The sequence below is a fragment of the Notechis scutatus genome, chromosome 5, assembly GCF_049901735.1.
Source record: "Notechis scutatus isolate UNSWTSFEM ecotype Mainland chromosome 5, rNotScu1.2, whole genome shotgun sequence".
Lineage (NCBI taxonomy): Eukaryota > Metazoa > Chordata > Lepidosauria > Squamata > Elapidae > Notechis > Notechis scutatus.
The window spans coordinates 2,352,695-2,367,803 of record NC_142013.1 but is presented as its reverse complement, the minus strand read 5'-3'; the positions used below and the strand labels follow the sequence as shown (position 1 = coordinate 2,367,803).

Here is a 15,109-nt window from a genome sequence, read left to right as displayed (position 1 = left end):
TCTGGGTTTTGGCGTCCTCCCAACTGTGGGTGTTGCATTATCTTGTGGAAATCTGCAATTTATCATCCTGGTCTGCCGTGTTAATGACTTCAGTGTGGTTGGTGTTGGGTTTTTCTAAATTTCTAATTATCTTTACTTTGGGTTCGGACTGCAATTCTTTCCTTCGCAGGCTGTTTTTGGAAGAGTTCGTTATCCAGCCGAGGATAATTGGACATTGGGGGCCAAGTTGGAGGTATGAAAGGGAATTTATTCTACTTTGGTGACTTTGTTATTTTTGTGTCACGCCCCTTTGGGTCATCACACTGGTTCTCCCATCAACTTTGTTTGTCAGAAAGTCACAAAAGGGGATCTGAATTTTGATCATGTGACCCTGGGGAGGTGGCAACGGTCGTAAGTGTGAAAAACGGTCACAAGTCACTTTTTTCGATGCCATTGTAACTTTGGATGTCACTAAATTAATGGTTGTAAGTCGAAAACTACATGCATTAGAAACAATTTTTTCCACTTTTTTTTTTGGGATAGGTATGAGACATTTCTTCCTGAATTAAAAAAGGTATTTTTTTCTTTCTTTTCTGAGCTTAAAAGTGTAAAAGTTTCTGTCCTAGCAGGGCCTGTTTCTCACTTCCAGTTGATGGTTCTTTGAGCTGTGACCCTAAATTAGAGAAAGAAAACTCCAAAATCAAAGTCAGACAGAAATACAGCACGGCGGATCCTTTGGTGCACAATTATATCAGGAATAACTGAATGCTCTGACACAGGGGTCGCCAACCTTTTGGACCTCAGGGACCACCAAACTCATCATTTTAAATCCTGCAGGCCGGAGATCCTGGGAAAATCCCCAAGAAAGTCTGTAGGAAAATTCCACACCCCGTTTTCCTACCGATAGATCGTTCTTTATTTGGGATCGCAGGATACCCTCTCCAGCTCCGTTCTTAGGGAGACAGAGAGAGACTTTTGGCTTCATGCAAGGAAAACAGCAGAAGCAGCAGAAGTCTTTCTTTCTCTCCCCCAAACTCCACCAGAATGGTGCAGCCTCTTGGAGCAGGAGGCCTTGCAGGGTCCCAAAGAATCATTTCTGGCAGAGTTTGGGGTAGAGAAAGAGAGTCTTTTGCTACTTTCCTTGCGTGCAGCCAAAAGCAGAATAAGAAAGAAGTGGAAAGAAGCAGCCCAGTGGCCAGGCCAGGCGCGTGGGGCAAGTGGGGTAAGTCCCCCCCTCCGCCCTTTCCCCCCTCCCCTCACTACCTCGTGTTGTTCGCAATGCAAGTGACGCAAGCCTTGTGTTCCCGCGGGCCATGTGGGCAGCGCAGCCTTGTGTTCCCGCGCAGCCTGGATTAATTGCTTTGGGGGCAACATTTCTCTGCGGACCACCAGTGGTCCCCGGCCCACTGGTTTGGCGACCACTGCTCTGACACACTTAGAACGTGGCTGGGGCTCTTTAACTTAAACCCCTAAAACTGCCGATTTGAAGGACGCGAAACGAGAAATACACAATCACACAGATATGCTGGGACAGCCTTTTCTAGGCACAAATACTATTTAATTTCAAAGCACACACACGTTATCGTTTTCTTGCAGGAACCAAACCAAGGCCAGACTGTTTTTTAAAAAAAAATGTTTGCAAACCGTTTCAAATTTTGTTTTGCAAAGAGAAGTGCAGTTTTCGTACTTTCCGTTGTAAAATGGGGGCAGAACTCACTTAACATATTGTCTCGCTTAGCAATGGAAACGAGGAGAGACTCAACCTGGAAATAAGGAGAAACTTTCTGACAGTGAGAACAATCCACCCATGGAACAGAAGTTGCCCTCGGAAGTTGTGGGAGCTTCATCACTTGAGACTTTCAAGAAGAGACTGGACTGCCATTTGTCAGAAATTGTGTAGGGTCTCCCACTTGGGTGGCGGGTTGGACTAGATGACCTACAAGGTCCCTTCCAACTCCGATTATCTATTATCTGTTGAGTTCAGTTGTGGTTAAGTCAAGGATTACCTAGGTTATGTCCACTACCAAATTTGATAGCACTGTACCGGTCATTGCTGACTTCTCCGGAGCCATTCAGAAGGTAACTGGCACCGCCATGCCAGATGGGGGACAACTTACCGACACTCTGGCTGCCAACTTGAGAAACTTGAATGGGTTTCTTCTGCAGGTGGTCCTCTTCTAGATTTACCCTCCTGGAGAAAGGTGTCTGGATGTCAAGACCCTCTGTGGCGCTGCAAGGAGCGTTCAAGTCTGGCAGAGGTCTGGTGAGTTTTCCGCTGAAATACCTCTGGATCTCGTCCAGCTCGTCCAGGTTTTTTCTGGAATAAAAAGAGAATAGAGAATAGAATAGAATAGAATAGAATATGAAATATGGAGAACAGAAAATAGAATAGAAAATAATACAATAGAATATAATAAAATAGAAAATAATAGAATAAAAATAGAATAGAAAATAGAATAAAAATAGAATAGAAAATAGAATAAAAATAGAAGAGAAAATAGAAGAGAAGAGAAAATAGAATAGAAATTAATAGAATAGAAATAGAATAGAAAATAATAGAATAAAAATAGAATAGAATAGAAAAAAATAATAGAAGAGGAAATAAAAGAGAAGAGAGAATAGACAATAATAGAAGAGAATAAAAATAGAAGAGAATAGAATAGAAAATAGAAGAGAATCAAATAAAATACAAAAGAAAATAATAGAGAAAATAGAATAGAAAATAATAGAACAGAAAATAGAAGAGAATAGAAAATAATAGAACAGAAAATAGAAGAGAATAGAAAATAGAAGAGAATCAAATAAAATACAAAAGAAAATAATAGAGAAAATAGAATAGAAAATAATAGAACAGAAAATAGAATAGAATAGAAAATAATAGAACAGAAAATAGAAGAGAATAGAAAATAGAAGAGAATCAAATAAAATACAAAAGAAAATAATAGAACAGAAAATAGAATAGAATAGAAAATAATAGAAGAATTGCAGTTGTTGTCTGGCTCCCACGACTGCTTGTCGGAAGCACCCAATTTTTGATCACCTGACCATGATGTCATGGTGTGGCCATGGTCATAAGTGTGAATAACGGTCGTAAATCTCTTTTTTCCCCTCGTGCCGTTGTAACTTTTGAGCATACTCTAAAGGAAGGGTCGTAATTTGATGACCTCCTGCACAAGCATCCAAATTTTGATCACGTGACCAAGGAGGCCACCAACGTTGAGATGATCGTTAAAGGCGAAAAAGGGTCCCAAGTCACTTTTTTTTCCAGGGCCGTCGTAACTTGGAACGGCCACTGAATGCGAGGACTGCCTCAAATCCTTTATGGGGACTTTTTACTCCCGAGTCCCCTGCTCTGCCCACTGGGACGTGAGTGCGAAACCTTGCCGGGTCTTTTCACCTGAGCGCTCTGAAGAGCGACGTGTGGGAGGAAAGGGACGGGTCCGTCTTCTCCTCCGCTTGCTGCAACGACGTGTGGAACCGACGGACGTTCAGCACGTGCTCCGTGTGACGGGACCCGGCCCTGCGGAGGAGCGCAGGCGAAGATAGAAAAGCCCTTGTGGTAAATGTATTCCCCAAAAACCCTGAACCCCAATCGAAAGGGAAGAAAAAGGAAGAACCCAAGGGAACATGGTTTAACCGAACACCCTTGTACAGCAGTGAAAACACACACACATCATGTGGAAACACGGGACACAACGAGGTAGGGTAGCTTGAAGATGTGTGCAGTCGTGTACCATGAAGCAGCCGTAAAGAAAGTGGGGGTCCTCTGGTGCTCTGTGAGCTGGGTGGTTTTCTTGCAGACCTTTCACGACCCAACTAGGGAACATCATCAGTGCTAGAAGGGAATTGGGTTTGCAGAGAGGAGGAGAAAGGGAAGAGGAGGAGAATTAGAAGAAGAAGAAGAAGAAGAAGAAGAATTAGAAGAATTAGAAGAAGAAGAAGAAGAAGAAGAAGAAGAAGAAGAAGAAGAAGAAGAAGAAGAAGAAGAAGAAGAAGAAGAAGAAGAAGAAGAAGAAGAAGAAGAAGAAGAAGAAGAAGAAGAATGGAGTCTTGGCGCTCTCTAAGCTGGGTGGTTTTCTTGCAGATGTTTCATGACCCAACTAGATAATGTCATCAGTGCTAGAAGGGAGTGGGGTTTGCAGAGAGGAGGAGGAGGAGGAGCAGGAGGAGAACTGTGGGGTCCTTGGTACTCTCTAAGCTTGGTTCTCTTCTTGCAGATGTTTCATGAGGTAACATCATCACTGTTAGAAAGGAGTGGGGTTTGCAGAGAGGAGGAGGAGGAGGAGGAGGAGGAGGAGAATGGAGTCTTTGGCGCTGTCTAAGCTTGGTGGTTTTCTTGCAGATGTTTCATGACCCAACTAGGTAACGTCATCAGTGCTAGAAGGGGTTTGCAGAGAGGAAGAGGAGGACTGTGAGGTCTTTGATGCTCTGTGAGTTTGGTGGTTTTCTATCAGATGTTTCATGAGCCAACTAAGGTAATGTCATCAGTGCTAAGGGGAGGTAGAGGAGGAGGAGGAGGAGGAGGAGGAAAACTCTGGAGTCCTTGGTGCCCTCCAAAGCTGGGTTGTTTTGTTGCAGACGTTTCATGACCCAACTAGGGAACATCATCGGTGTTATAACTGTATAAATATTAATGCTACAGCACTGGTGATGTTCCCTAGTTGAGTCATGAAATGTCTGCAAGAAAACCACCCAGCTTTGGAGGGCACCAAGGACTCCACAGTCCTCCTCTTCTTCCTCCTCTCTACAAATCCCTTCTAGCACTGATAAAAGTTACCTTGTTGGGTCATGAAATGTCTGCAAGAAAGCAACCATGCTCAGAGAGCAACCAGAGTCTAACCCCGAGCTTCATACATTCTCTACTATTGGTAAAGAATATTCATTCATTCATTTATTCATTCATTCACTCATTTAAATGTATAGGCAGCCCATCTCACTGTTAAGTGACACAAGAGGGGAGGCCTAATTTGAAATTTTAGTGTATCAGAATTTGGGGAAATACCTCAGATCCACAATCAATGGAATGCCCCTGCCAATAAATGCCTGGGATGAAATAAGGGGGTAGTTTTGCAGCCCTGGAAACATCTACTGTGCCTCTGGTTTTGTCTTTACCTCGCATGACTGGAAGCTTCCAGACTCTTCCACGGAGAACCTGAACATTTGGGGGTGGCTCTTGTGGAGAAGGATGCGAATGAAGGATACGGGTCCTTTGCCTGCAAAACAAAAACAGGGCCTTAAAGGTGGGAATCTGCAACCATCTGCAATCGGGCAATCTGGCAAAAGTAGCTTGCCAGAAGTATGCAATGGTTGCGGTTCATCGGCAGCCGGTGCAGACAGCAGCGGAATCGAATAGTGGGGAAGAACAGGGACCAGTTCAGGAGCCTGGAGAATGAATCAAACAATAAATAAACCAGTAAAATTAATTAAAGAAAAGAAGAAAGCAAAAAATGAATAGAAGAATAAATGAATGAATAAAAGAATAAACGAAGCAGTGAATTCGTTAAACAATAACCCCATAAATAAACACATAAATAAATAAATATAAATAAAACAATAAAGGAAGAAAATCTTTCGCAGGCCGTTTTGTCCGCGCAGCACAAAAGGCTCCCAAAAGAGAAACGGGGAATGGTACGTAGAGAGGATTCTGGCATTTTTACCTGGCGGCTCCTTCTTGCCTGCCTTTCTTCTCTCAGGTGAGTGATGCTTTCGAGCGGGGAGACGGCGACTTTCACCTGCCCTCGGCACTGCCCGCTAAGGTCGGTGATGTTGTACCAGCCGCAGATGTACTGGAAGCCGGACAGCAGCGGGGAGAGGTCCACGGAGGCAAACCCGATCACCCGTTCAACGTCTGCAGGGAAAACGGCGTGTCAGGAGCAGGCGAGACGTTTCAGCAATTAAAATTCGCCCCTTGCCATGAGAAACCTTGGCTGGGACCCCCCCCTCCAGTTCCAAACGTCGGCCTGCTAAGAAAGCCAAATGGACCCTAACTGAGGGAAAAGGCGATCGACGGAGTAGAAAATGATCAGATGTTAACTTTGGAGGCTCTGGTTTAATCTGCCTTCTTCCAGATTACAGGTATAGGCATATTTTGAGTAGCAATAAAAACACCCCCAAACTTGGTTAGTTGGAAGCAATTGGGAATTAAAAATCTTTCCCTTGCTTTGTGAAAAGGAAGATTTCATTTTCAAACAGAGAAGACATTTATCCATTTGTTTGGTTGGTTTTTTTCCTTCCTTCCTTCCTTCCTTCCTTCCCTTCTTTCTTCCTCCCACTCTTCTCCCTCCCTCACATTCTTCCTTCCTTCCTTCCTTCCTTCCTCTCTTCCCTTCTTTTTTCCTTTTTCTTTCACCTCCCTTCCTCCCACTCTTCCCTGTCTCACATCCTTCCTTCCTTCCCTTCTTCTCCTTTCTCTCTTTCACCTCCCTTCCTCCCATTCTTTCCTCTCCTTCCTTCGCATTCTTCCTTCCTTCCTCTCTTCCCTTCTTTCTTCCTTTCTCTCTTTCACCTCCCTTCCTTCCACTCTTTCTTCTCCCTTCCTCATTCTTCCTTCCTTCCCTTCTCCTCCTTTCTTTCACCTCTCTTCCTCCCACTCTTTCTTCTCCTTCCCTCACATTCTTCCTTCCTTCCTTCCTTCCTTCCTTCCTTCCTTCCTTCCTTCCTTCCTTCCTTCCTCCCTCCTCCCTCCCTCCCTCCCCTTCCCTCCTTCCCCATAGCCACCCATCTCAATCAATAACTCTGGGTGACTTACAATTCCCAAAGTATAAAAAACAATGAAAAGGATTTAAAAGCATTCTAAAAACCATTTTTTAAAAATCCAAGTTAAGATACACAGGGCAGCCAAAATACTTGACCAGTTAACAGTGCAGGCAGTCCTTGACTAATGACCATTCATTTAATGACTCTAAAGTTACAACGGCATGGAAAAAAAAGTCACAGGACCAGTTTTTCACACTTATTATGATTGTTGCGGCATCCCCAGAGGAGTCATGTGAACATACTTTTGGGTGCTTAGCAACCGGCATATATTTATGTTGGATGGTGTAGCATCCCAAGGTCCCAGGACTGTCCTTTGCAACTTTCTTAGGAATTGTCATGCCCCCGTCGGAATGTGACTCGGAGGGGGAGGCTGAGCAGCTGACAGGGAGCGGGAGTGTGGCTCTGTTGGCTGTGGAGGAAACTGGGGAAGGGCAAAGTCCGGCTGGGCAGAGCAGGAGAGAGGTAGAACAAGGGAGAGGGAGTTCAGAGGAAGACCCAGGCCCACCCCCTCTTCATCCTACGGCACGCAGGGAGGAACGGAGAAGGGAGCAACGTGGGTTGCCTGGCTTACGGGGAGGAAAGGGCCCTGATTCCCTTCATTAGCTGCAGCTGGGAACACAAGTGTTTAAAACGGGAAGCTGAGCATAGCAAGTTGTTGGGAGCAAACCTGAATTTATCTGGTATCGTCGTGGCTTATCTGTGTTCCTGGCGTCTTCCCAACTATGTGAGCTTTGCCATGTTTTCAAGTCTGAAATTCCTCCTCCTGCCCAAGCAAGCTAATTACTTCAGCTTGGTTTGTTTGGATTTTTAGTTACAGTTTGTGTGTTCCTCGTTTTGGACAGAATTTTCTACAGTTAAAGGCTGTTCCTGGGAGAGTTTTTTCTCCAGCCAGAAGGTAACCTGGACATTGGGGGCAAAGTTGGAGATAATAAAGGGACTCTGATTGCTTATTTGACTGTGTTGCCTTTGTGCCACGCCCCGGTCATCACAGGAATCTTCTGACAAAGTCAAGTTAAAGTCAGTTGTAAGTCAAGGATTACCTGTACCCATTTACAGCTACACACCAGCAACAATAAACATCAACAAGCAAAGGATGGATAGGCAGATAGCTTTCAGTCAATCAGTTTTTACGAAAGATTGCTATGTTACGGTGAGACATTGCTTGTTGCAAAGGAGTTCCGATTAGTGACAGGGGTACCTGCTTTATGCCATATTTTGAAGACCAGAGTTTTCTGGGAATCCAGCAGGAGTTCCTTGGAGAGTCTGCAAAGAATCAAAAAAAGAAATCAGAAATATATTTCAATGATAGCTGGAGGAAACATCACTTCCAGGCAAGTTTTTGACCACAATCAAGATTTCAGCAAGGCATTCGACAAAGGAGACCACAATCTACCACAACCTTGGTAAGCTAGAAAAAAATGGAATAGATAGCACCACCACTAGATGGACTCGCAACTGGCTGGCAAACCGTAGTTAACGAGTAGTTCCTAATGGGTCCAAGTCTACATGGAGGGAAGTCAGCAGTGGGGGGCCACAAGGTTCCGTCTTAGGCCCAGCCAGGACTCTTCAATATCTTCATTAACGATTTAGATGAGGGAATAGAAGGGGAACTTACCAAATTTGCAGATGAGACTAAGCTGGCAGGAATAGCCAACACCCAAGAAGATAGGCTCAAGATCCAGATGGATCTCGACAGACAAGAAACCTGGGCCCTATCTTACAAAATGCAGAGAAAAGGAAAGTCCTACCCTTAGGCAAGAAAAACCAAAAGTGCACCTATAGACTGGGTGAAACCGGGCTCAATAGCAGGAACTGGGAGAGGGATCTTGGAGTCTTAGTGGACAACCAGCTAAATAGGAGCCAGCAGCCAAAAAAGCCAATGCAATCCTAAGTTGCATTAACAGAGGGATACAATCGAGATCAAGGGAAGTACTAATACCACCCTATAAAGCCTTAGTAAGACCACACCTAGAGTACTGCATCCAGTTTTGGTCACCACATTATAAAAAAGATGTTGAGACTCTAGAAAAAGGGCAGAGAAGAGCAACCAGGATGATTAGGGGACTGGAGGCTCAAACATACAATGAACGGTTGCAGGAACTGGGCTTGGCTAGTCTAGGGAGGAGAAGGACCAAGGGACACAGGATAGCAGCCTTCCAAGATTTGAGGGGCTGCCACAGAGAGGAGAGAGGGGGGTCAAGCTATTTTCCAAGGCACCCGAAGGCCAGACAAGGAATAACGGATGGAAACTGAACAAGGAGAGATTTTTCAACCTGGAAATAAGGAGAAACTTTCTGACAGGGAGAACAATCAACCCACAGAACAGAAGTTGCCCTTGGAAGTTGTGGGAGCGCCATCACTTGAGACCTTCAAGAAGAGACTGGACTGCCATTTGTCAGAAATGGTGTAGGGTCTCCCGTTTGGGTGCGGGGGGTTGGACTAGATGACCTCCAAGGTCCCTTCCAACTCTGATTATCTGTTACCTGTTAGGAGAAGCAAAACATCTTCAAAAGAAAAAGTCCCGTTGCTTCCTGAAAAAGCACCTTTGGGACAGGTCTTTGGCATATTTGTGACAATACTTCTGATGTCTTACATGCAACGAACCAACCAATCAATCAAACAAACATTTATTGTCAATGCACAACATGTGTACAGTGAAATTGAAATTACCTTGTCTGCTGCTGAAACTCCCAAACAGGGGAATCTGTGTTTTCTACTGTTGGGGTGGTGATGGGGTTATCGACATCAGTGGCCACGAAGGACACGTAGCTACAGGGTGACGTTACTCCCCGCTCTGCAAGACGAGTACTCCCTGAAAGCGAGTGATTTAGAATCAGTTTGCAGCCACTGCTTTGCGTTCTACCACAATTTCGATCACAAAGAAACAGAAGTCAATCAGAAGAGATCTGGAAGGGATCTCTCGGTGCCGCTGCAACTTCAAACAGTCCCTAAACGAGCTGTTGTAAGTTGAGGACTCTCTGTACGTGTAGTTCTCGACTTACAATCGTTTGTTTAGGGACTGTTTGAAGTTAAGAACAGCGCTGAAAAAAAAAAAAGGAACTTATGACATTGCAGTATTTCTCCAAGGTCATGTGATCCAAATTCGAACAGCTGCCAACTGACTTGTACTTATGACAGTTGCAGGGCCCCAGTGTCGTTCTGATCCCCTTTTGCCAATGTCTGACAAGCAGCGTCAATGCCAGATTCACTCAATGACCACGGTAGTAATTGCAGTGATTTACTGAACAAACCTGGCAAGGAAGGACGTAAACCTCACTTAATGACTGTCTTGCTTAGCAGTGGCACTTGGGGCTCAGTTGTGGTCGTAAGTCCAGGATTTACAACCTCTTTGTTTCCTGTAGTTGCATTTCATTGCAGATTCTCCTCTAGTGACCAGAGGAGTTAAAAAAAAACTCCAGATAATAGTATTAATTTTTTTTTCCTAGGAAGCTAATTCTGTTTTTCTGCCCTGGGTGGCCTTTTGCACCAATGGCTTTTCTCTTGCACCAATGGCTTTTCTCTTGCACCAATGGCTGTCTTTTTCCAGACACCTGCCCACTGTACTTTCAACTAAGGCATGTTCTCATCCTTGTCCAAAGGAAGTTATTATATAAAAATAAGCAAATCTGCCCACTTCTGGTTTATATTGCAAAATCCTGGACTCTCTTCTAAGAAAACTCTACAGCTATGGCTCTGACCAATATGGAATGGAATAGAATGAGAATAGAATAGAATAGAAATATGAAATAGAATAAAATAGAATAGAAATATGGAATAGAATAGAACAGAAATATGGAATTAGAATAGAACAGAAATATGGAATTAGAATAGAACAGAAATATGGAATGGAATAGAAATATGAAATAGAACAGAATAGAAATATGAAATAGAATAGAAATATGGAATAGAATAGAAATATGGAATTAGAATAGAATAGAAATATAGAATAGAATAGAATAGAACAGAAATATGGAATAGAATAGAAATATGGAATTAGAATAGAACAGAAATATGGAATGGAATAGAATAGAAATATGGAATAGAACAGAATAGAAATATAGAATAGAATAGAATAGAAAAGAAATATGGAATAGAATAGAAATATGGAATAGAATAGAACAGAAATATGGAATTAGAATAGAACAGAAATATGGAATGGAATAGAAATATGAAATAGAACAGAATAGAAATATGAAATAGAATAGAAATATGGAATAGAATAGAAATATGGAATTAGAATAGAATAGAAATATAGAATAGAATAGAATAGAACAGAAATATGGAATAGAATAGAAATATGGAATTAGAATAGAACAGAAATATGGAATGGAATAGAATAGAAATATGGAATAGAACAGAATAGAAATATAGAATAGAATAGAATAGAAAAGAAATATGGAATAGAATAGAAATATGGAATAGAACAGAATAGAAATATGAAATAGAATAGAAATATGGAATAGAATAGAATAGATATATGGAATTAGAATAGAATAGAAATATGGAATAGAATAGAATAGAAATATGGAATAGAATAGAATAGAATAGAAATATGGAATTAGAATAGAATAGAAAAGAAATATGGAATGGAATAGAATAGAATAGAATAGAAATATGGAATGGAATTGAATAAATTAGAGTTAGAGTGAAATAAGAATTAGAATATAATTAGAACAGAATATAATAGAACAAAATAGATGAAATGAGTATTAATAGAATAGAATTAGAAGAAAAGAGAAAAGAACAGACCAGTTGAGTGAATCATTGTAATTCTTAGGTGCGTAACATGGATGCTAAGCGAGTTTTGCCTTGTTTTAAGACGTTTCTTGCTACAGTGGTCAAATGAATCACTGCAGCTGTTAAGTTAATCACACGGTCATTAAATGAATTTGGCTTCCCCCATTGACTTCTGCAGATCAGAAGGTCACCAAAGAGGGAGATCACGTGAGTTCCGAGGACACCGCAACCTATCATCAATCTGAGTCCGTTGCCAAGCGTCCGAGCTTTCATCCCGTGAACAGGGGGGGATGCCGCAATGGTCGTAAGTGCGAAAAACCATCGTTAAGTCCCTTTTTTGCCCCTAGTGGCGCTGTAACTTCAACCCAATGGTCGTAAATCGAGAACCTCCCTCCCCCCCCAAGTATAAATCCTTAATTTTCTGATCAATCTCTCCCCCCTACACAGATGCCCCTGCGTAACAACTGGTCAGTTTCATGGTTTCTGATCCAAGCTGAGCCTGCAGGTCAGACACGTCTGGCCTTATTTCATAACTTTCAGAAACAAATTTCTGAAAAACAGAATTTGCTGAAGCGGTTACTGCTTCTTCCTGAAAGCAGGGGGTGGAAAAAACAACAACAACCAACAACTTAGGAGGAAGGTGTTAGCAGTGCGAGGATGAGGAGGGCCGTGGTACTTTGAGCCAGGGGAGGGAAGTCTGCGAATGATTTCCCAACTGTTCTTTAACCCGCCGTCAAGCTTTTGGAAGCCGCGTGTTGATCCAAAGTCTTTCTTGGGAGAACTATGGGAGGATGGTCCGTGGATTAATCCAGGAGAACTGGGCAGAACTCTATCGAGGCCTACAAGATATGTTAGGTCCGTGTTGGCGAACCTATGCCACGTGTGCCGGAAGTGGCACGCAGAGCCTTTTCCCCCCGACATGCGAGAGGTCGTCCGGAAGAGCCCCACTGCGCATGCGCACCGCCGCCTGAAAGCTGACTGTCGGGTATCTGGTGCGCAGGCGCAGGGTGTGTGTGTATGGGAGATGCTCACATATGCGCAGAGCCGCATGCTGCATGAGGGGATCTCGCGCACATGCGCAGATGTGCGGAGTGCAAGGGGGGCATCGCACACGCATACACAGGGGACATGGGGGCCCCCCCCAGCATGCATTGCCTTCTGGGTGCTGGCACAGGAGTGCGCGCAATTATCGGCACGGGAGCCGAAAAAGGTTAGCCACCACCAGGGGTGGGATTCAAATTTTCAACAACTGGTTCTGTGGGCGTGGCTTAGTTGGTGGGCGTGGCTTGGTGGTCATGTGACTGAGTGGACGTGGTTTGGTGGTCATGTTATTGGCTGGGTGTGGCCAACTCAATACCACTCACATCGAGGCACGCATCTCCTCGCCTGGCCTCTCATGACTGTGTGGATGCTGCAACAGTCGTAAGTGTGAAAAACGGTCATAAGTCACTTTTGTCAGTGCCATTGTAACTTTGAATGGTCACTCCACACAAGCAAAGTACCAGCAAAGGAGGGGGAAAAAACTCCAGAGAAGTTCCTAAGACAGGAAGTCTAGTCCTGCCAAGAATGTAATAAGGGTTAACGGAGAGGCAGTTTCTGTAAGCAACACCAGAATGTTTCCTTCCTGCCTTCCTTACAGGATTAGCCCTGTAATTTCTTCTAATTTCTTCTCCGAACTGCTTAGAATAACAACTGGTTCTAGCGAATAGGTGCGAACTGGTAGAATCCCACCCCTGGCCACCACTGCTTTAGGTCAAGTATTACCGTGCCATGTTTTAGAACAGGAGTGTCCAACCTTGGCAATTTCAAGACTTGTGGACTACCACGCCCAGAATTCAATAAAAGTGTTAGTATCGCTTTACAAGGCCTTAGTAAGGCCACACCTGAAATCCGGCCAGAGGTGGTATTCAGCAGGTTCTGAGCAGTTCTGGAGAACCGGTAGTGGAAATTTTGACTAGTCTGGAGAACTGGCAAATACCACCTCTGACTGGAGATTTTACAGTATCCTTCCCCTGCCACGCCCACAGAATCAGTAGTAAAAAATTTTTTGAATCCCACCACTGAATCTGGCACCCAGTTTTGGTCACTGCATTAGACAAAAAAAAAAAAAAAAGATGCTGACATTTTGGAAAAAATGCAAAGAAGAGCAACGAAGACGATTAAAGGCCTGGAGACAAAAACTTGGGTATACCCAAAAACTTGGGTATGGCCAATCTAAAGAAAAGAAGGACTAGGGATGACATGATAGCAGCCCTCCAGTATTTGAGGGGCTGCCCCAAAGAAGAGGGAGGTCAATCTGTTCTCCAAATCCCCTGAAGGCAGGACAAGAAGCAACGGATGGAAACTCATCAAGGGGAGAAGCCAACCTGGAATTAAGGAGAAACTTACCAACAGTGAGAACAATTAACCGGTGGAACAGCTTCCCTCTACAAATTGTTGGTGGTCCATCACTGGAGATTTTTTAAGAAGAAGCTGGAGTGGACAGCCATTTGTCTGAAGGTATAGAGCAAGGCTCTTGGCAAGTTTAAGACTTGTGGATTTCAACTCCCAGAATTCCTGAGCTAACATAACTGAAGGAGGAATTCTGGGAGTTGAAGTCCACAAGTCTTAAAGCTGTCAGGTTTGAAGACCCCCCCCTGGTTTAGGTATTTCAATGTTGGAAGTTTACAATGATTTTTTTTTTAATTTGAATTTTATTTTGAATTCTTTATTGTCATTGTACGTATATACACAGTATGCCTACAACGAAATTCACGTAACCCCCAGACCAGACCCAACATGCATACACACACATGACGATCCCCAAACAAACCAAAAGCTTACCATGAAGTATTGTGGGAGGCCAAAATACCAAATACATGGAGGGAAGCAAATATAACTTGAATATCAAAAAGAAGAATCAGATAGTACACAAATTAAAAAAAATATATCTAGAGACCAATATTGCTACTAAATGCAGACGGTAAGATATAGGCTTCAATAATTGCAGGAAGATTAAAATGACTTTATATTCACCAGACCAGAATGGATTTTTACCAAAAAAGGGCAAATTAAAAATAATAGGAGAATTCTCCTGAATACGTTGGGAGTATTGTGAAGTACATTCCGATCAATCCAGTTTAATCTAGCTGTGCTGGCATTGGGCACAAATTATCGGAGCGCATCAGGACAGAACAATCGGGAGGTGTTTTTTTTGAGAAACAGCCTCGGTGTGCGCAGCGCAAGGGGACCAAGACAACAACTGGTTGTGGGAGGAAATTCTAGGAATTAAGGTCAGCGGAATCAAAAGCAGAACAAAGGGTTATTTCGTGGATCACCTCCTCCTACTTCCAGCTTGGCTGAATTGCAAACCCTTGCATTTTTATTCTACAGGTAATCCTCAGCTTACAACAGTTCGCTTAGTGGCCATCTGAAGTTACAGTGGCACTGAAAAATATTTTATTGATTGAATTGTTAAAACATTGGACACGGCGTGATTGTCCTGACATTCCTTTTTGTCATACATGTTATAATATATAATACATATTTTTTTATACATTTGTACAATTCGTTTCTATCTGTAATTACCCATTCTACAGATCCTGTTTTTTTTTAATTCTGGGCCCTTCTTTCTTTTCCCACCATGGATAAAAATTTA

At 43.1% G+C, this 15,109-nt stretch overlaps 1 protein-coding gene and 1 long non-coding RNA gene across 2 annotated transcripts in view; one reads left to right on the top strand and one right to left on the bottom strand.

Annotated features, from left to right (window-relative positions):
• The window catches only part of C2CD3 (C2 domain containing 3 centriole elongation regulator), a 90,237-nt gene that overhangs the window by 19,934 nt on the left and 55,194 nt on the right, over nt 1-15,109 (bottom strand). The window contains exons 25-30 of the mRNA XM_087965947.1: nt 9,406-9,547; nt 7,934-7,998; nt 5,637-5,827; nt 5,092-5,192; nt 3,377-3,499; nt 2,097-2,296 (exon numbers count right to left, since the gene is read on the bottom strand). Coding sequence (XP_087822073.1) covers nt 2,097-2,296; nt 3,377-3,499; nt 5,092-5,192; nt 5,637-5,827; nt 7,934-7,998; nt 9,406-9,547 — 822 coding nt within the window. The remainder of the gene's footprint in view (nt 1-2,096; nt 2,297-3,376; nt 3,500-5,091; nt 5,193-5,636; nt 5,828-7,933; nt 7,999-9,405; nt 9,548-15,109) is intronic.
• On the top strand, nt 5,956-7,683 carry LOC148130336 (uncharacterized). The gene is made up of 2 exons (XR_015749694.1): nt 5,956-6,054; nt 7,578-7,683. It is a non-coding gene; the product is annotated as an uncharacterized LOC148130336 (long non-coding RNA).